The following is a 20,932-nucleotide window of genomic DNA, read 5'->3' as shown; positions in this document are numbered from 1 at the left end:
TGTAGCCACTTACTAATCACTTGAAATGCATTGTATACCCTCCGTATCAGTGATCAGATTTATTTGTTGTGTCTAAGGAAAAATATGTTCAGCTTAAAGAACAAAGTAGTCGCTAAAGTTCTCAACTTGTGTAGGGAAACTGTGTTCCTAGCATTGTGTAAGATTGTGACCCTCAACCTGGAGAGCCACAGGGCGCACAGCCAGGAATCTCAGTCGAGCACCGATGCCGTGACTCGACAAATCAGCAGTAGGGCTGGGAATCATAAGACATATTTCAAAATAAGAGCCGTTCAGAGCTATTATAGAAGTATTAAGTTGGATCAGGTGTGATAGAGCCACCCAGGAAGTCTGTGCTTCCTCTAGCTTTGCAGGGCTGGGTCTGAGTGCCCCCTGGTGTTTACATGTTGTCAGTGACACATCCACTCATTTGTGCCTTCCTCCCCCTTCCCTCTCTCTCTTTTCAGTATTCACCCAACATGACGATGAGTGTGTGATTTTATTTTTTCCTTTTTTTTGTAATTTTCTTTATTCCCCCCCCTCCCCCTATTTTTGTACCCCTGCACCTGATTTCCCCCCCTCCTCCCCCTTTCAATTCAATCCTTACGTCACCTCGGATTGGACCCGCACCCCTCCTCACACACACACACACACACACACACACACCCTCTGCCTCCCCATCCACCTGTACGGGGTCCGCTATCTCCAACCCATTTCCCTTCTCACTCGGGAACTCTGTGGCCACGCAGACTTCTGGGACAGCCCTTGAGCATGCTGGGACTCTAATTAAGACGGGCCCTCCCGGAGCATGCAAGATGGCCGCAGGTCTGAATAGGAAGCAGTCACAGAGCAACAGGAAGAGCCTCCTCTCTGACTCCGGCCCCGGCCTCCCTGGCTTCCTGTCAGGTTCTAGACAATGAGCGAGGGAAGGAGGACAAACTGAGAGAAAGAGGGAGAGAGGAGACTGGATAAGCCCTCCCGTGAGGACACGGCGTCGGGTCTTTTTAGCAGCTGCCTGGAACCTCTGACCACGGCTTTGGACTTTTTAGCGCCATTTTTTTTTTTTTTTTTTTTTGCTGTTCCCGATGGATTCAGTTGAGGTTCGGATAAAACGACCCCTTTGCCCCCACATTGTTCTCTCTGTGTGTACATTTTTAACAGAGGTGTTGTGATGATTCCCCCCCTCCTCCGCCCCCCAAATTTTTTTTTTTCTGTATGTATTGTATCATTGCTATTTTTATTATTGTATTATTGTTATTAATGATAATGGTATGATCATTTTAAGATTAGGTTCTAATTTCTGTTGTTTTCTAAGGGCACATTATTATGATGAAGACAGCACATGTGCACACAGATCAGAAATAATTTGCTGTGTGACATGTGGCTCATTGTGAGCACACTGCCCCCTGCAGGTAAGATTTTATCCATCAAGGTACTGTTTGGCCCTCCTTTTTTTTTTTTTTTCCTTTTTCTTACTCAGAGTTTTAGCAACCATCTAACTTTTAACTCCTTGTTCAATAATCCAAACCAGAAGAAGAAGAAGCGGCTCCTGTTTTAGTAGCTTCCATGCAGTGAAATGCACAGCTCTATTTATTTATGTACTTTAAATCTGTCTTATGAATCATTGTTACTTTTTTAAAAGTGTTATCCCTGTTCTTTTTTTTTAATGTTAATTGCAGAACTAGTAGCAACTGTGTAAATATGCAGATCCAGTCAGCAGTGTCTCCTCTTTTCAGTCCGACATCGTTAGAGCCCCCTCTCCAAGCCCCCGTAGGTGCTGAAGACCCCCCCCCCCCTTGCTGCTTCCACTAAATGCTGCCCACTTAGGTTACTGTTCACTCCGACATGTGCATAGGCTGCGTTATCGTCTCTGCTGAACTGTAGTGAACACTTGGATTGTTTGTTTTTTTTTGTTCTGTTTGCCGATGAGTCCTCAACACACTGTGATGTATGTCTGTGCTTTATGGGAAATTTGCTTTTACGCACCAGTCAGATTAGCTTGCGGACATGTTTTCGTCATACAGTGCTCTCCCTGATAGGACTTCTTGTTCTCTGCTGATGGGATGCTTGGCGTTTTCTTGTCTGAGCGAAGCAGGAAGCGGATAGGCATTGCTCTGTTGACTGTAACGAGTGCCCCCCCCCTCCCCCCCGCTCATCTTGAAGAAAAAGGCCTCCGTCCTTTTCACACCTTTCCAAAGGGCCAGCATCGACACACTCACACACCACTCCTCTCTGATTTTTTTTTTTTTTTTTTGTACAACTCTCTCCATCTTTTGATTTGAATAGTTTTTGTTTGTAAATACTGTAAAATGCATTTTGATATCATTGACATGTTTTGATATTTTCAAATCACAACAGTTGATCGGAAACGTGCTGATTATGGGCAACTGTGTGTCTTTGTTCAGAGATGGTGTGTCTTTGATGATGAGAATCAGAAACTGGAGCTGCTATAGACTATTATGCTATTTCACCTCATTGCAGACCGACGTGGCAGCTTGGGCTGTAGCGTCACGGCGTCCAAACAGGTCGAGGGAGGACAATTTTTGTAGTGAGCGCGTTTGAACGCCTTTTGGCTCACTCGGTGTCACACACATTTTCCTGAAAAAATCTTTTAAAGTAAACGCTATTGTCCAGGCGCCTCTCTCCTCTGCCTCCTGAGCTTGGAAAATTTTGAGCAAGGTGGACAAAGAGCCACAAAACGGGGGATATTTTTCACTGTGTTTGAAAGGGAATTTGCAAGAACAGAGCAAAGGAGAAAAAAAAAAAAGAAGTTTGATAAAACTTGTCCCTTCCACATCTGCCTCCAACACACTGCATTTAACTCCCCTCTTGACACAACAGGGCACAGCAGGCCCTCAATCCAATACACCAGGGACCAGAGTACAGACTTTACTATGAAGGATTTTTTTTATTCTATTTAAAATGGGCCGGGAAGAAATGTTTTTGGGGAAAAGTAACGAGGAGAAAAAAAAAAGTAACGAACAGATTTGTTCTTGTTGCTGAGAAGAGGTAGAGAGAGTGCGGGAACAGGCGTTTCCTCCCCTGTACTTTGAAATACTGTTGTATAAAATGCAGTCGAACTTCTCTATCTTTCTGTCCTGTAAGTAAAGCCGTCACAACGTTGATCATTTCTGTATTTCTATTGTGCTGATGTATAATACTGTAACATTCAGGGGAAGGGAGGGTTGAGAGGATTTTTTTTTTCTTTTTGTTTTCTGAGGGGAGATTTTTCTGTTCAATTCCTCATTTTTCTTTCTTTTTTTTTTTCCCTCTTGATGACAAAGCAGTATTGAATATGAGGCAGTCTGTCCTTGGGGAGTTGCTTTGTATCTCATGTTAGGCTAGTTTCAGATCCTAAATGTCTCGTGTAGTAAAATGAGAGGTTCCTTCTTCGTATGTTTCTTTATCTTGTAAAGTTTCTTTAGACAAAAAAATGTTGCTTATTGGAGGAAAAAAAGGTGGGAAAACTGCATTGATAATAAATGTTTTTTGTTTTTTTTGTTTTGTTTTTTTGTTTGTTTTAATTTTCATCAAGTCGTCAGTCGTTTTTGCCTGTGTCCCCCTTGTTGTAGATACATATTAAAAACAAATAAAATGACTTCACTCCTTTTGCCATGAAAATGCACTTCTCTCACTGGACTTTGGACCTTCACACGTCTTGTGATGAGGGACAAACTTAAGACACGTCCAAAATGCTCTGGACTTTTGTTTATTTTTTCCCTTGATGTTATTGCAGAATATAGATCAAACTTGTTTTTCCAAACCAATAGAACCGTATCCCAGAGATAAAACAGAGGGCCTGTGAAATGTTGAAATATTGGCAAGAAAAGGCATAGTTGTTCTTCTTCTGCTCATTTTGATATGAAACCGAGGAGTGCTCACCAGACGTAGCTTGGCTATAAAGGGTCACAATAGAAGAACCATTGGATTATAAACATATTTTGATAGCCATGGGTTTAAGCACTTCCTTTTTTTGGTTGTTGTCGAGACAAATGTTTAGTTTACTATCAAAGAAAATCAGCAAATACTGACAAAAATGTCAGAATTTCTAAGCGTAATATTGAAGCAAATATTCAAAGGCACAAAAATGCAAAAAAAAAAAAAGTTAAAACTAATTTTATTTATATTTTTACTGACTCGTTTTGTGATTCTGTTACAAGTCTGTTGCTGGAGTTGTGAGTCTTTGTTTCTCCTCTTCAGCCTCACATTCAGGCTGCTGCTTGAACTCTGCTTTCTCCCGCCAGAGAACCACGTTATGAAAGCCCTAAATGGTTTCTCCTCCTCCTCCTTCTCTCCTGATCTGTTCAAGATGTGCCGAGTGGCGACGCAGTGACCTCCTGCTCCTCTTGCCGCAGCCAGAGGCAGGGGCAGCAATCAGGGAGGTGACGGAGGAGGCGAGCCGGGGGAGTAACGGCGCTCTTGGGGACTCTGAGGATGAAGAGGAGGGTGGATGAGGCAAAAACACCATGCTCCTGCTTTTAGAAGTGTAGCCCTGGAATGGAACCCGGAGGTGGGAGCTTGATTGGTCGACTAAGGGCGGGAGGTGAGGCAGAGGAGGAACCACGGTGAGGGAGGGGAGGGTGTTCCTGCGGAGGCGGGAGTGAGGCGACACACTGGCAGGAAGCTTATCATCACGGGTCCTCGGGGTCACGCTGTGTGATGTTGAACCTCCGGGTGTCAAACACCTCTTAGGGACCTGTCCGCCTGGGGACGAGCTCGTCTCTGCCAGGGAGAGGACGGACTGAGACAACCTCGGGAGAAAGTCCTCCCGGCAGCCGTTGTAATTCTCTCCTCCACATCTGTAATCCGTCCTTTGAACCGTGCTCTCCTTCCTCTCTTCCGCCCTAAGCTGATGGAAACTTGGCTCCTCGTCTCCCCTCGTCTCCTCTCCGTCCCCCTCCTCCCGCAGGCTCCTCTCCCTCACGCCCTCCTCGTAAGTCCGGTTCAGACTGGCCAGGTTGTGGATGGCCAGCCACGGCTCGGATAAGCCTCTCTGTCTGGGAGGTGGCAACGGACTCGGCTCCCTGGAGGGGGGTCTGATGCAGCCGCTGCTTCCTCGTCTGCCTGATGGAAGTGAATGAGACACAGGTGATGAGTTTCATCACACATAAAGCGTTTTCTTTACCAGAGGGTCTAAAGATAAGGGCGTGTCATATGCAGAAACACTGTCAATATTACTGTATACCCTTGATTTTTGAGAACTGATTTCTCCCAAAATGCAATGCAGAAGAAGTGTTGCTCCTTGTCATTGTAATTCACTGCCAGGGTTAACCTCGCCTCACCCTGACAACATTTTTTCATCTTGCCTCCTCCTAGAATGAGGCACTCAGCTAATGATTTCAACCACCAGGAATTTATTCTCCTCTGTCTAGACTTGCCTTTGTTAAGCGCGGCTCTGCTATATCCAGGAGCGGCACGGTGTCTGCATACTGAGTAAGCCGTCTGTTGGTGGTTCTGATCTCACCGTGGAGGTGGAAAACTCAGGGAACTCAAATAATATCACACACGGATGTCGATTAGTGCAGCTAGATTTCCATTTGTCTCAGCAATTTAAGGATTTCTCATATATATTGAGATGTTTTTTGTATGTTTAGCCCATTAAAATGACACACACCACTGATGATTTTAGACATTCAATCTTTTTAGATTTGTTTTTCATCCTCCTTTATCTAAATTGGAAACTATCGGCGTTACTCACTAGTTCCTCTGAAGTTGAAGATGTTCTCCCCCTCGGGGGAGTTGGGCGAGCCCGTCTTGAGGACTATTTCGGACGGGGACATGCAGGACACTGGCGAGGTGTCAGGAGATGGAGTCACGTTCAGGGGACGCCTGGTCACCTGGCCTCCTTTCTCGCCCGTCTCCGTGGTGATGATGATGATTTTGCGGCCCCTGGCCCGGCAGGACTCCACCAAGATCTGAGGTACACAGTGTTGCCGAGGTATTGATTGGATTTGGGAGTTCGATGGTGCCCAATGGTGAGGTTTTTTCAGTACCAACATTTTTTAACTGTTTTCATGATGATCATGTAAAAAAGATTCAGTGTTTCCTTCCTATCTGTAAGGAGGACACGCTTTAGAAACATACCTTTCTACTGAAAGTTGAAAAAGGTACTTCTACTGTAGTTGAATATTTCTATTTATGCTACTTTTTAAGTTCACTCCACTGTATTTCAGAGGGAAATATTGTATTTTTTACTCTACTTCTCTTAGTGACAGAAAAGTTCTTATTTAAATTAAGATTTGACATACGAAACCTACAATAAACTATGATGCATTGTTCTCAAAGTACCCAAAAGTACATACATTCAAATTAGTTCCACCTTCAGGTTTATATAAATAGAAAGGTGATGTAGATGCTTTCAGTTCCCTCAGCACAGTCTTTCTTTCCCCCCCTCCATCTCCAGCTGTCTCCACCAGTACTGACCTTCAGTGTAGGCTGGTGCTGTGCATTGATGGCGTACACCAGTGCTGAGGCTCCGGACTGGTCCTCCATGCAGGGGTCGGCCCCCGCAGCCAGCAACGTGGACGCCACCTGAGCTCCCCCTCGCTCCATGCAGGCGTACATCAGGGCGGTGCGTCCGGCCCGGTCCTGCACGTTTGGATCTGCCTGATTGGTACCAAGGAGGACATTTGACAGAGGATGACAACAACTCTCTGGTTTTCTGGTTCTCGAGTGAGGATACACTTCATGATATATTTTATATGTAATCAATGATTATCTTGCGTTTGTGTTCAACAGCACCAGTACGTTCAGAATCGAAACAGGAACCTGTTTACTATGCATTAGTACCATATACCCCTCTTACAGCAGGTACACATTTATTATGCATGAGAAATCAATATACCGTTGAACTTCTGTGGAACAACGTGCATGCTGTAGCATTCAAGCATATCCTGAGTTGAAATTGGAAATATTACTCACTGCAGACTGACCTTGTTCTGGAGGAGATAGCTGAGGAGTTTCACCGTTGCAGGCCCGTCCGGCTCCCCTCTCAGGGCCTTACAGGCAGCCAGGAGAGGGGTCTCTCCTCTCGGGTTGCACCCATTGACCTGAGCGCCGCCTTCCACCAGCAGGCGCACCAGACGAAGCTTACAGGAGGCTGCCGCACTGATGAGGGGGCTGCAGTCTGACAGGGGGTCCGCCATGGCCTGGAGGGTTAAGGAAAATCAGACTATTGTATATTTTCACAAATAAAGAATGACTATCTTACAGTATTCAAAACACATTTAGTGTCTTTTTACTTTTAGACGTATTTTGCCTGCTATCTGTATGAAAATCTAGTCTCAAGGAACAATGACAATAATATTTTATACAAGCGTTTTTTTTTAATCTACAAATTAAAATATATGATAAGAAAGCATGATCAAATAAACTAAGATCAAGTAGTTTTAACTTTCAAAAGAAACTGGACAATATACCATGTATTGTCAGTCGCTTGTAGATTCAAGCTATTTTAAATGAAGTATAAAAATGTAAAGGCTTCTAATTGTAGTATAAATGCTGAAATATTGGACATGGACATGACATACAGGATAATAAATAGCTGCATACACATCCACAGTACGAACAGTGAACATGAAACTCACCTTCACGCTCCCTCCTTAATGCTTATTTACTGGTTCCAACTCTACAAACAAGAAGAAAGGAGTAATCCTGAGTTCATTCAGATGATGCCATTATTTCATCTGATCCTTTAAAAGGTTTATTGGCTCTCGGGTGAAGTGTCCTCATGTTGCTGGCTGGCAGCGAACTGCAGAAAGTCACAAAGTGAGAGGATACTAACTTTCATCTCCTCCCTCTGTGTCCCTCTGCCTCTCCCCTCTCCCGATGTGTCCCTTCCGTATACCTGCTGGGTTGAGGGGAGGCTTCGGTCCCACAGCGAGCACTCAAAGTTATAAACGGTTTTGAGCCCAAAATGTCACCTGTTGCAGACGCTGCACTACAAAGATCCAGAGGTCCTTTGATATGAGTCAGCTTTGAACGGTTCTCGTGTGCCTTGCGACCACCATCTGCTTCAAACACCAGCAGAGAGGGATGAGACCCACTGCATTTCAAATGCACAAAGAGTAGGTCATTTGTTTTGTCTTTTTTTTTTGTTCTCTTTTGTTCTCTGTAAAGCGTTGAGCATCAACTAAATTAAAAAACTAAATGTGACATCAATGATTTGAAAAGGGCATAGTGGGAGGGAGACTGGCTCCGAGCTCCTCTGAGACCAGAAAAACACTTCAGCGACCCTCAAATACCAGATGTGCAATTAAGTCAAACAGCAATTAGTTGTAGCTAACAAAATTACCAGTGGGCATAAGCAACAGGGATCTAATTTGCCTGCATCCTTAACATGCAAACATGTCACGAATGGGCACAGAGACAACGCCCCCTTGTGTATGCTGCAATTGTGCAGCTTTAAACGTAGTTTTTCAAATTAAAAATGTTTTATCATGGAAAAGAAATAATGAAATAATGAAAAATTTCAGAATAATGACATATTATACTAAGTCATTATTTTTGAGATATTAAGTAATTATTTTTGAGAAAGTATCTCATTATTTAGAGATAATAAGTCAACAATTTGGGATAATTAGTCACTATTTTGGGATACTAAGTTAATATTTTGGGATAATTCGTCACTATTTTGAGATACTAAGTCAATATTTTGGGATAATTAGTCACTATTTTGAGATACTAAGTCAATATTTTGGGATAATTAGTCACTATTTTGAGATACTAAGGCAATATTTTGGGATAATTAGTCACTATTTTGAGATACTAAGTCAATATTTTGACATATTAAGTCACTATTTTGTCATTTTTTAGGCTAAGTAATTTCTTTTTAAATGCTATGTCATTATTTTGAGGAAGTTTCCTTTTATTTTTTTTAAGAGTTTCGACTTCCATAGTTTTCACGTGAGAGAAAGAAAATTAGCATAGCGAGAGGGGAGGCAGGAAAAATAGAAGTGGTTACGTAAGCCCTACGTAATGGTTTATTTATGTCTCTGGGCCAATAGGATCTGCTCCGCCGTCATGACGTAACGCGATCTACTCCAGAATAGCGCGCGGCGGAGGAGCAGCCACACGGAACCGTTAGCCTTTCTCCCCTGTAGCCTCTCGCCAATGTTGGCCCGTTTCCGCGGGGTCTGTTCGCTCCGGACGAAGCCCGGCAGGGGGGCACAGGCGGCGGCATGTCGACGCTAAAGGAGAACCAGTGTTACGGACTGTCCGGCGGCAAACTGAACCGCGGCAACGTCTCGGTTTTTCACGTCAAACTCACTGACAGCGCGGCAAGAGCTATCGGCTGCTTTCAAAACAGCAAGGTAGGTTGTTTTTGTTGTCGTTTTTAAGCAATTTCTCGAAAATTAGCGAAAACGTAGCAGCGACGGTTGGTCGCCGGGCTTCGAACCTTACTTTAAAATGAGGTCGGAAGAAAAAGCCGAGGAAGGAGGGTTCGTGTGTGTGTGTGTGAGATATACATTTCACCCGAAGTTCACCACTATCCCCCTCGGCTGTTGTCTCCGACCAGCCTCCCCCTTTTTAAGCTGTGAAATGTAGATTCATGTTGCATAATACGATGCGGAAACGCTTCCCTGCGTGGTGCTGCTCGTAACAAGCCGCCGGCCAAGTCGGTCCAGGCTGCTGGCTCGTATGTTGTGTGTTAAAGCAGACGACGGGAGAAGAAAGGAAACAGGCTTGGGTAGGGGGGGAGGAGGCTACTAGTAGTTGGAGGAGGGTGGTGATTTTGTATCATAATTATTTGAGACTTCTCTTTTTTTGTAAACATGAATGGAGTTGCCAGGTCTTTATCCACACATTCAAACATTTGACCCAGTTAATGACGCACGAATGAGAGAACTACAGGAAGTGTGAGCAGAGAACAGTCATCTTCACTTCCTCTATAGTTCAGTAATTCCTCACAAGATGGTGAGGAAACTCCACAGTGAAGTTTCTGAGGAAAGGTGACGACCACACTGGGTGATTAAACAGGAAGGATGGTGGTGGTGGTGGTGGGTGGGGGGGACACCCAACACACCCTCACATGAACACAATACTGTTGCTGTGCATGCATTTAAGTGTCTTTATTTAGCTTTTAAGTGTGGCTATTCATAACCCGCTTGGTCTGATCACGGAGACGAGAAAAAAACACACCTCTGCATGCATGTAGCCGAGGGCCAAGCCGAGTACTGGCAGGCCACTCTGCACTCATCAACAGGTGGACTCGCAAATCCATCTCCATGAAAAGGTCAATTTGGTTCCAGTCATCGCCGCATAGTTTCCGTTGGAGCCGCCGGCGTGTTAATTTGGCACTGTCATTTCTGTCATTTCCTACGGGCTAATTCACCCCTGCAAGAAATGACAGGCTGAAGTTTTTTTTTTTTTTCTTTCCACTCACACATTCGAGCTGCTGTATTTGAACAGCAGGTCGCAGTGACCTTAGCCCGTGTCGTCTTTAAAAATCAGACTGCATTTATTTAAGGGGGGACATCATGTGCAAGTGTCAGGATACACCAGGAGTTCATGTTTCCCAGGGAACACTTAGTCTCATTTGAAGAAAATGATTTTTTAGGGGGGAAATACGCTCTCAAGTTGGATCGCAACTTGATGTGAGGCTGAGTATTCATCATTAGGGATGTATCGATCTGATACGCTGGATCTACAGCTGCTCACATACAGAAGTTAATGACGAGTGTTACAGCAAATGTAGCAGGAAACTCACTCGCTTCTGCATGTTTTGCGTTTTCAAACTTGTAGTCTTCAGCTACTGACCCTGACTCGAATGACATCACTTGAGGCAATCATGAGACTTCACGCAGCTCCTTCTGCAGGCTTTATGCAACCTTTCTTTCCACGTGCAACTCTGCAGTCTAACATAAAATGATTTCATTTCTACGCAGAAATGTACTTTCGGGGAAATGGATAGCCTTGGTATCGGCTGATATCCTGAGTTGAAGATTTCATAACCAGTATTGGGAGAGAAAAAGTACAAACTACAATCAGAAAAGTAAATGAGTTGAGTTGATGGCCGTCATGAAACCACAGTGAAGGAAGATGGAGCATTTGTACAGGCAGTACAAACCACATAACATCCTCTGTGTTGTGTGTTTGTCATGCGTATTTGCTGGTCTGTTATCAGATCTGTGTGTGTGTGCTGACTCCAGGACACGCTCATATCAAGTGATTTTGTCTTTTCCTTCAGGGCTGGCCTTCCCATCCCACCGTCTGTTTTAACGGCAACAAAGGGGTAAGAGGAGCTGGTCGACCCGTTGACATGACGCCGATTCAATCATTTAATCTCATGCATGAAGATGTGAAAGATGCTAAGGCTAATCGGTTCTCCCGTCTGTATCTGTTTCACAGAGAATCTCCGTCCCTTGCTCGGAGAATAGAGATGATTTGAGGACATTCACCTTCGGCGTGACGAACGTCGCACGCCAGAATCCGCACGGCAGCTTCGACTGCTTCCAACAGCTCGGCACTGGGTAAGACGCAACAAATAATGTTACAAGGGTTCAAAATATATAAGGGTTTGCATCAGTTGATGATGGAATGATGCAACATTCAGTCTGAAAGCAGGAATGATGCAACAGAAATAGAGGAGGGCACATGTTTTATGGCGCATGGGGACTGTGTTGAATTTTTAAACCGATGAATGAACCATGTAATCATGTTTAGCATCATTATATATTTGGCAATAAATCATGCTCCTCAACAAGTTTCAGTGTTTTAAAATGTCTCCGCCCCCTCTACTGCTGTGTGGAAGTCACCCTGCTGCTAACATCTCTCTGTCTGACTCCTTTAAATGCCACGAAACCCAGGGTGTCCGTGTCAGAGTCTAGGAAGTCTGGAAATGTAGAGTTATGAATTTGATAAATGTCAGGAGTATCAAATCTGCCGTTTGACACGACTACAAAGGGACGCTTTGGAGCTGTTGCATAAATGACACAATAATGGAAACCTACAGATGGATGCTGTGTATTTGGCAGTAAAGTAGTCCGGCTGATGGATTGGTTTTATGTGCATCTTCTATCATTCTGAAAATGGATAACCTGTCAGAGGGATACCTGTTCTTACCCGCTGTCCTCCCTCCCTCCTCCCAGTGCTGCCGAGGAGCTGTCATGTCTCGGGGTGATCCAGAAAAAGATGACCGTCAACGCTACGGATGATTCCTACGATAAGGCTCGACAGAGCATGGCCCAAGCCGAGGAGGAGACGCGCAGCCGAGGGGCCATCGTCATCAAACAGGGGGGGCGCTTCCAGGGTAGGAGAGGCAGAAAAAAAACCCGCTCACGTGTACAATCTGTTTGGTTATACAAGAGATACCTCCCGCTAAGGAATAAGACTGGCCTGAAGACAGATTTGTACTGTGCTGATAAAAATCCAACAAAGAAAAAATACAGTCAGCCATATTGCATTGGTTGTCATAGCAACATGTGTGGTAACTAGTGACATGGTAACAGTCTTATTGTCTTCTGCATGCACACACATAACACTTTTTATATTGATATTATATATAATAGTAATTTTAAAGGATAGGGATGTATACACATAAGTAAACCAGTGATTTAGCTTTTTTTTTTTGTGTGTCGACGCTGGTTTCCTTCTTCCACCCATCAAACCAGTTCCCACTAACAGATATTTTAGCCACCGTCATCTTGTTTCGGTGCATGTATGTGTGTTTGGAGACGCACCCGCAGCGGTTTTGATGATTTTGTCAGTTCAGAGGAAGCGTTTACAAAAAAAAACACTTCCTCACTTTAGGCTTGTGCAATCGTGTGGTTATTTCCTAAATTAGATGGCAGCGTTTGCTCACTCAGACTTGCGTGAATGCTTGTAACCCGAATCTGGCTTTCTGAAGAGGTGAAATTAGGTCTTTCTGCCTCAGGACAAAGATATAGTGACCCACTGATTCCTCTTCCTCTTGTGTCTGATCTTATGTTATCTTCAACCTAGTCCATTTTTTTTAATGTGCTAAAAAACGAACCAAGCAGAAGATAACGTACTTTTTGACAGAAGAAGCATATTTTTGCTTTATGCGTCTTCTTTTTGTTTTCCTGCTCCCCTCGCAGGCAAGAAGGTAACGGTGCGAGCCCCGGCCCCTGCGCTGGCCAGCCTGACCAAGCCCCGGCACTCGTCCCAGTCTCTCCTCGGCAACATGAAGAGGCGTGTCCAAGTCGCGGCGTCCAAGCCGAAGAAGGGGGCCCCTGCTTCAAACGGGAAGAGCGAGGGCGATGTGCAGGAGAGGCCGCTCAGGGAGAGAGTAACGCATCTGCTGGCTCTGAGGCCGTACAAGAGGCCCGAGCTCATCTTGAGGCTGCAGAAAGACGGATTGAGGGCGAGAGACAAAGACATGCTGGACTCTGCACTGTTGGAGGTAATCCATGCCGGATTAATACAGGTCTAAATCAAGAAATGGCTCTCTGAGTGTCTTTTCTCACCTACTTTATGTTTGCTTGTATCCGTGTGCGTGTGTTTGGATGCAGGTTGGCCAGATCAATAGTAAGGACAACACATTTATTCTAAAGGACTGCTTGTATAAGGAGCTCCAGAAAGACTGGCCAGGCTACACCTCAGGAGACCAACAGCTACTGAAACGAATCTTTGTCAGGTAACGAATAAGAAGCGAGAACACTAAACAACACTATCTCAAAAGCTGTTGATTATAAAGATGATATTATCGTCATTTATCACCTTTTTTTTAACGACTGTGCAGGAAACTGTTTCAGCCACAACAGAACCTCCTCACCGTCCCAGAGGCCCAGGTCAGTCCACTGCGAGACACCCCCAACTCCTCCCCAGCCCATCGTCCAAAACCTTCCCTGCCAGAGGAATACACTGACCCTCTGGCGAACAAGAAGCCCAGGATATCCCTCATATCCAGCAAAATAGCCGGCGACAAGTCGAGAGCGAGGCCCGCTGAACAAGCGGCTCACAAAGTCGTCACAGAAGCGGGGGACGGCGGGCCAAGGGACTCGCTTGATCCACGTAAGCTTTTTGAGTCCTTGTCAGCAGTCTGCCAGCGGGAAGCAGAAGTGGCCAAGAGGCTCGAACCAACTTCCTGTGCTCAAGAGGAACCTGAGGTCACATCAAATGACCCTCCTCAACCCAACTCTGATCGCCCTCAGTCTCCTCCCATAGTGCCTGATCTGAACAGGCACACCGTTAAAAGGAAGAAGGGCAAACACAAACACAGAGATCAAGTGAGAGAACCTACTTTTATTTGGTTTTGATTTTTGTGTTTGTGTTTCTGTTGGTGATCGGGATGTTTTTGTCTGTAAAGGAGAAGGATCGGTTGAAAGACAGGAAAGTGAGGAGAAAAGATCCCAGTTCAGAGGATCCTGTCGATAAAGTCTCCGTGGTCTGCATAGGTGAGTGCTGCTAGGTGTCTTCTAGTCACTTCAATGGGCCATTTTGTCAGAAAATTCTTTGACATTGACATTTTTCTTTCAGAGCCAAGTGAAATTTTGTTCAACTCTAGTGTGCTCGAGGCGGACAACGACACAGCAGACTATCTATTGTAAGTAAACCTGGTATAGGTTCTTTGACTCACAAAACCTTTCAGTGTCAAAACATCTCAACGTTTGTTCTGTGATCGTGATAAAGAACTGTATTATTGGGTAAAAAGTTTAGTTATCAGGGTTGTTGTTTTGCATTACAAACCCTCTGCAGGTTGTTGACGTGGTATTATGTAGGTGGGTACTTTGCTGATCTGATCATAGTGTCCCTTTTATGTTCCCCACGCAGGAAGTACACAGGGATTCCCAGTCACGAGCAGAGACAGAGCTACAAGCAGGACTTCAACACGGAGTACAGCGAGTACAGGGATTTACACGCTCGCATCGACGGCGTGACGCGGCAGTTCATGGAGCTGGACACGCAGCTCAAACAGTTGCACCACGGGTCGCATAAATACAAGGTAAAAAAAGCATGATGACATCCAGCACCTGACTTTATGACTACTGTCAAATTACTTGTCATGCAGAGGCTTTTTTTTTTTTAATAGAGATACTCCACATAATATGTGATGAATCCACAAATAACTGTCTTGTGGAGCACCACAGGTAGCACATAAAAGTCAAAATAATCACCATACTGAGTAGAGGTGTAATAACATTTTTACCATTTATTCTAAAATGTTGCAGTAAATGTTGCTTCATAGGCTATAATTGTTCCTGTATAAATGCTGGCACTGAAACATCATCATATGTCATTAAGAAATGAAATGGGTGGTTTAAAGTTTTGTTTTCCATCACATTCATATTATTGGGAATGTCTTGTAGACTGGGCACATTTTTCTGTGTTATGGACGTTATATGAATGTCCTCATTCTCTTCCTCTTGCAGACGGTCCGTAATCAAATTCTTCAAGAGTATCGCAAGATTAAAAAGGTAACCACTTTGTTAGACTTCCCAATCCATCGCCAGGATTGCCACACTTGGCAGCAACTGTGAAATAATCAAACCTTTTTATTTTGTTTGTCCTTTTTTTGTTGTTTTTTAGTCCAACCCCAACTACAGCCAGGACAAGATTCGCTGTGAATATCTCCACAACAAACTTGCCCACATCAAGAAGCTCATATCGGAGTATGACCGACAACAGCTCTGACTGTGAGACGAGTGATTTCTGGAGAGTACAATAATCGCCCCTGAGACGGGTGGGAGGTCCATGCTGCTGAGCTGAGTGCCATCGAGCTTGAAACCTACGGTCTTCGCAGCTCAACGTAGTCTCGCGTGACCTGCTGGAAGGTTCAGTGAGGTTGGGAGCCAGCAGTGGCAGGCTGAGAAAAGCAAACCTACAATATGAGATGTATTCTTTGGAAGATGGGAAGTGTTTGTGGGGGAAAAAAGGAACAGCTGCTACCACAGCAGCATGGTACGGCCAAGGAGTAATAATAGTTTTACATTTGTAGAATCCCATCTTCCATCATAGTTTTGTTAATGGATTAAATCAATTTGGGTATTTGCTTCTGTGTTCTGTTTGCCATGTCAGCATTAACGTCTAAGCCGGAAGCATGAGGTAGCCGGACGCTGTACGCGGCCAGGCGGCTCATGTGAACGGCAGCTGGGATGACGACGTGCACGTCCCTGAGAAGACGTCTGTTCTTTGGGTTTGGTGAATTCAAATCACATCGGTGTTCTTGTGTTCTCCTCGGTTCAAATGACTCTTGAAAGTATTGCCAGTGCCTGAAGTGGTTCTTAATTGTGGATTGATTCCTGGATAACAGAAGACTGTTGTGTTCAAACGCAATGTCAACTTGAAGTTGCATTCAGGGATTTTACAGTATGGGCTGCAGTAAAAGTGACACTGTAAACTGGTGTGAATTAGCAGAGTCGGAGGAAGTTACAGATGTGTTGATCCTGTAGGCTGAGACGGGGAAAAATTAAGAAATAAAAATGATTTGTTGCATGCTATGTACTTAACAGAATGCATGAGGAATAAATCTGAGGTTTTGTCAGTATCAAATAAATGTATTTGTATTCATTTTGTATACACCCCCTTTTGTGTTTTTTGTTTTGCAGGGAAAACATTTCTTAAAAAATGGAAACTAAAAATAAATGTTTTTTTTATTTACTGGAATACATATAAATCTCAATCTATTCCATTTGGGCACCTGTAGCAGACACGGACACCAAATGCATGCTTTTTTTTTGTAACGTATGGCAGACAGTTTTGTTTTATTTAAATGCCTTTTGATGTTTCATTTTTAGATGTCTTTTTGATATTGACGTGTTGAAAGTCACAGCTTTAATTTATTTATTGGTTCATGGCTTTGATACATGTCACATCCCCCTCTCTCTCTCATGTTTCCTCTCTATCCACCGCTAATACAAAGGTGTCTATGCAAGAAAATAATCTTTAAAAAAAAAAGCCTTGATCATATTGTTAAAAAAAGGTCATGCTATAGCATGTCGAAAATTCACGAAAAAGTCAGTCAGAATATATTCATGAAAAAAAATATTTAAAATTGTTAAAGAGTCATAAAAATCGCTCATATCGCTTGATGCACCAAGTCTCAGTGTAGTGAGTCCAAAACAGCCATAAAAAGCCATGATCAATTTTTTCAGGAAAAAAAAAAGTCATACTATAGCATGTCGAAAAAAAAAGTGAAAAATCGACAAAATTCATAAAATGTTGTAAAAATGATGTAAAAGTCCTAACATATGCTTCTATATCGCGTGTCAATCAAAATCTGAGTGTAGTGAGTCCAAAACAGTCATAAAAAGGCAATGGCAGGCAGGTGGTTGAGTGGTTAGAGTGCATGCCATTTACCCATGTCTGCATATATGCAGCAGCCTCAGGTTCGAATCCCGGCCGGAGATCCTTTGATACATGTCACATCCCCCTCTCTCTCTCATGTTTCCTCTCTATCCACCGCTAATACAAAGGTGTCTATGCAAGAAAATAATCTTTAAAAAAAAAAGCCTTGATCATATTGTTAAAAAAAGGTCATGCTATAACATGATGAAAATTCACGAAAAAGTCAGTCAGAATATATTCATAAAAAAATATTTAAAATTGTTAGAGTCATAAAAATCGCTCATATCGCTTGATGCACCAAGTCTCAGTGTAGTGAGTCCAAAACAGCCATAAAAAGCCATGATCAATTTTTTCAGGAAAAAAAAAGTCATACTATATATAGCATGTCGAAAAAAAAAGTGAAAGATCGACAAAATTCATAAAATGTAGTAAAAATGATGTAAAAGTCCTAACATATGCTTCTATATCGCGTGTCAATCAAAATCTGAGTGTAGTGAGTGCAAAATAGTTATAAAAAGGCTTAGTCATATCCCCCCCCCCAAAAAAAAGTCATACTATAGCACGTCGAAAATTCACGAAAAAGTCAGTCAGGATATATTCATAAAAAAATATTTAAAATTGTTAAAAAGGCATAAAAATCGCTCATCTCGCTTGACGCGCCTAGTCTCAGTGTAGTGAGTCCAAAACAGCCATAAAAAGCCATGGTCAACTTTTTCAGGGAAAAAAAAAGTCATACTATAGCATGTCGGAAAAAAAGTGAAAAATCGACAAAATTCATAAAATGTTGTAAAAATGATGTAAAAGTCCTAACATATGCTTCTATATCGCGTGTCAATCAAAATCTGAGTGTAGTGAGTCCAAAACAGTCATAAAAAGGCAATGGCAGGCAGGTGGTTGAGTGGTTAGAGTGCATGCCATTTACCCATGTCTGCATATATGCAGCAGCCTCAGGTTCGAATCCCGGCCGGAGATCCTTTGATACATGTCACATCCCCCTCTCTCTCTCATGTTTCCTCTCTATCCACCGCTAATACAAAGGTGTCTATGCAAGAAAATAATCTTTAAAAAAAAAAGCCTTGATCATATTGTTAAAAAAAGGTCATGCTATAGCATGATGAAAATTCACGAAAAAGTCAGTCAGAATATATTCATAAAAAAATATTTAAAATTGTTAGAGTCATAAAAATCGCTCATATCGCTTGATGCACCAAGTCTCAGTGTAGTGAGTCCAAAACAGCCATAAAAAGCCATGATCAATTTTTTCAGGAAAAAAAAAGTCATACTATATATAGCATGTCGAAAAAAAAAGTGAAAGATCGACAAAATTCATAAAATGTAGTAAAAATGATGTAAAAGTCCTAACATATGCTTCTATATCGCGTGTCAATCAAAATCTGAGTGTAGTGAGTGCAAAATAGTTATAAAAAGGCTTAGTCATATCCCCCCCCCCAAAAAAAAGTCATACTATAGCACGTCGAAAATTCACGAAAAAGTCAGTCAGGATATATTCATAAAAAAATATTTAAAATTGTTAGAGTCATAAAAATCGGGGACGACCGCTTCCTCTTTCGCTGCTTCCACACCGGCATCTGGTACTCGTGCGAGGAGAACATCCACGAGGCAGGTGGGTTGTTTCCTGTTCCCAACAAACCCCAAACTATCCGGTCCAGGACGCGTTCAGGGACATGTTTTTGGTGATTCACTTCATTCAGCAGCTCCGTTTATTTGCTTTTAATTCCCTCGTGAGTGAAGTGACGCTAACAGGTCAGCCAGCGGATTTTACGCACAAATCTCCGGTCTGTGAAGGTTGTTGTGATGCGTTTGAGGCACGTCACCGCCGTTGTTCACTTGTATGTCGCAAAACAAAGTGTTTAAATCTGAATTAGGTGAATGGTTAATTTGCAGGTCATGTGACTGACACGTCACTGGTTTGATTCCAGCTTTAGATATGTGTTGCACCTTTTTGTTTTTAACAAAGAAAAAGTAAAGTTAAAGGATTTGTTAAAATAATAGGCTCATTCAAGACAGGTTTTTCACAATAAGAGACACCTGAGTCCTCTGAGGGTCAACAGAAGGAAAATACAATGGATGAAGAGGGATTTGAACCCTCAACCTTCAGATTGAAGATCAGTTTTTCTACCAGCTGAGCTAACTGAATGTTGATCCAACTCTAATTTGATTCATACACATGTTCATCCTTATTTGTGGAGTTTCACAGCTGGAAATCAAATGAGCATCTTAATTAAAAAGTCCAGGTTCTTTAAGCTACTAATTTAGATTTAAATACCTATGATGAGGCTTAACAGAAGGAAAATACAACAAGAGAGCAGAGATTTGAACCCTCAACCTTCAGACTGAGGAGCAGTTTCTCTACCAGCTGAGGTAACTGATCACTGAAGAGCTTTCTAAATATTTACACTTAAGTTCACGTTCATGTGGTTCCTCCATATTTGTGGAGCTTTGCAGCTACAAATCAAATTAGCATCTTAGTTAAAATGTCCAGGTTATTTGAGGTATAAATTAAGCTTTACTATCTGTGGTGTCATTCTTTACATTTTAAGGTTATTTGTTATCCATTAAAACAAACCAAACTTAACTGAAAGCTTTCAGATGATCCATAAAAAACAAGACGGGTTTAAAAGAAAGTAATTAAAGGAGATTAAAAAAACATACTTAAAAAAACTTGCCCGTCAAGCTAGCTAGTGAAGCTAGCTAGCTCAACCACCTGGGCTTTCTTTGACTTACTTGTTCTCTGTTTCCTCCTCGTTGGTTGATGTTGATGAAATTCGGAAATTCGCAAGTTGAAATCGACGGAAATTCGCAACGAACGCAAGTTTTGGAACGCAAGTTTGAACCGGTTGTTTGTTGTTTATAGAGCTCTCATTCATTCATCACATCCACTCCAGTGTGGCATACCTGGGGCGGGGATCGAACCCGCAGGTGTCGGCGAGTCAACGTCGGAAGTTGGAGTCGTGAACCGCTCGACCATCCTCCCCAGGTATTAACGCAAAAGACGAAGAAAGATAATAAAGATTTAAAAGAATAACTGAGTGTCGTCTGCATAACAATAGTGAATTATGAATAACTTAGCCAAGAGGCAGCATGGGTAAAGAAAATAGAAAGGAGCCGTCGAGGAAGTTTAGTTACTTTAAGAGATGCAAAAAGTTGGAGAGGTTGAAGCGTAATAAGCTAATGACCCTTGATCTTCATCCACAGTCAGCAGTCGGTCATTTGTAACCCTAAAAACACATTTCTCCAGAATAAATGTAAGAATCTGTGGAGGTGGCTCTGCTGTTAGAGACGCTGGTCTGTAATCCTCAAGGTAATGGGTTCAAACCCCTCCTCTTGTTTCTTCGTTTAACCCAGAAAACGTTCAGATAATTCATTAAAAACTTAATAGCAAAGACAGGATTGGCTGCAATTGAAAGCTCTTTCAGTGGTTTATCAGTTTGGGGAAAAGGACGTGAGGAAGTTCAGCCAACATGGAAATATTTTAAAATATGTGACAAACCGTGATGTCTTCGTCCCTAAACTAACCAGTTTTGTTGCCTCCCATTAAAGCGTTTACATGGTAGATCAGATAGTTCAGCTGGAGGAGAAACTGCTTCCCAGTCTGAAGGTTGTAGGTCCAATTCCCTCCTGTGGTCTTTGTGTTTGCCTGGTTCATTAAGGTGTCTCTGTGAGAAGC

The 20,932-nt window shown here is 42.9% G+C and overlaps 3 protein-coding genes across 6 annotated transcripts in view; 2 read left to right on the top strand and 1 right to left on the bottom strand.

Annotated features, from left to right (window-relative positions):
* Positions 1 to 3,618, top strand: part of LOC311016291 (single-stranded DNA-binding protein 3) — a 33,811-nt gene extending 30,193 nt beyond the window's left edge. For 2 of the 3 annotated variants that reach the window (XM_084013893.1, XM_084013892.1), the window contains one exon: positions 465 to 643. In XM_084013893.1, the coding sequence (XP_083870019.1) occupies positions 465 to 494 (30 nt within the window). In that variant the 3' untranslated portion in view covers positions 495 to 643. Of the gene's footprint in view, positions 1 to 464; positions 644 to 746 lie in introns of those variants that run through there. The other variant, XM_084013894.1, reaches the window with a different exon arrangement.
* A 524-nt stretch (positions 3,619 to 4,142) lies between these two features.
* LOC311016289 (ankyrin repeat domain-containing protein 34B) lies at positions 4,143 to 7,608 on the bottom strand. 2 transcript variants are annotated; one of them, XM_084013889.1, is made up of 5 exons: positions 7,584 to 7,608; positions 6,930 to 7,145; positions 6,421 to 6,603; positions 5,696 to 5,912; positions 4,143 to 5,061 (listed from the first exon to the last, which is right to left on the bottom strand). In XM_084013889.1, the coding sequence occupies exons 2-5, from the start codon at positions 7,140 to 7,142 to the stop codon at positions 4,262 to 4,264; spliced, it is 1,413 nt and encodes a 470-aa protein (XP_083870015.1). In that variant the 5' UTR covers positions 7,143 to 7,145; positions 7,584 to 7,608; the 3' UTR covers positions 4,143 to 4,261. The 2 variants fall into 2 exon arrangements, with proteins under 2 accessions (XP_083870015.1, XP_083870016.1); XM_084013890.1 differs by lacking the exon at positions 7,584 to 7,608 and having other exon boundaries at positions 6,919 to 7,006.
* A 1,410-nt stretch (positions 7,609 to 9,018) lies between these two features.
* Positions 9,019 to 16,478, top strand: LOC311016286 (RNA polymerase II elongation factor ELL-like). The gene is made up of 12 exons (XM_084013886.1): positions 9,019 to 9,308; positions 11,186 to 11,230; positions 11,347 to 11,468; positions 12,087 to 12,247; positions 13,056 to 13,360; positions 13,470 to 13,594; positions 13,700 to 14,186; positions 14,267 to 14,354; positions 14,437 to 14,503; positions 14,731 to 14,902; positions 15,330 to 15,374; positions 15,487 to 16,478. Exons 1-12 carry the CDS (start codon positions 9,177 to 9,179, stop codon positions 15,589 to 15,591), a joined length of 1,854 nt encoding a protein of 617 aa, XP_083870012.1. The 5' UTR covers positions 9,019 to 9,176; the 3' UTR covers positions 15,592 to 16,478.
* Positions 16,479 to 20,932: the final 4,454 nt, after the last annotated feature.

The sequence above is a fragment of the Eutrigla gurnardus genome (assembly GCF_963514095.1).
Source record: "Eutrigla gurnardus genome assembly, chromosome: 7".
Classification (NCBI taxonomy): domain Eukaryota; kingdom Metazoa; phylum Chordata; class Actinopteri; order Perciformes; family Triglidae; genus Eutrigla; species Eutrigla gurnardus.
This window is presented reverse-complemented; position numbering and strand designations above follow the sequence as displayed.

Excerpts from the sequence above, each read along its gene's own strand:
- LOC311016289 (XM_084013889.1), bottom strand. The coding sequence starts at position 7,142 with ATGGCGGACCCCCTGTCAGACTGCAGCCCCCTCATCAGTGCGGCAGCC. Across the intron at positions 6,604-6,929 it reads GCTATCTCCTCCAGAACAAG|GCAGATCCAAACGTGCAGGA; the intron begins GTCAGTCTGCAG and ends GGTACCAATCAG. Across the intron at positions 5,913-6,420 it reads AGCACCAGCCTACACTGAAG|ATCTTGGTGGAGTCCTGCCG; the intron begins GTCAGTACTGGT and ends TGTGTACCTCAG.
- LOC311016286 (XM_084013886.1), top strand. The coding sequence starts at position 9,177 with ATGTCGACGCTAAAGGAGAACCAGTGTTACGGACTGTCCGGCGGCAAA. Across the intron at positions 13,595-13,699 it reads CTGAAACGAATCTTTGTCAG|GAAACTGTTTCAGCCACAAC; the intron begins GTAACGAATAAG and ends ACGACTGTGCAG. Across the intron at positions 14,504-14,730 it reads GACACAGCAGACTATCTATT|GAAGTACACAGGGATTCCCA; the intron begins GTAAGTAAACCT and ends TTCCCCACGCAG.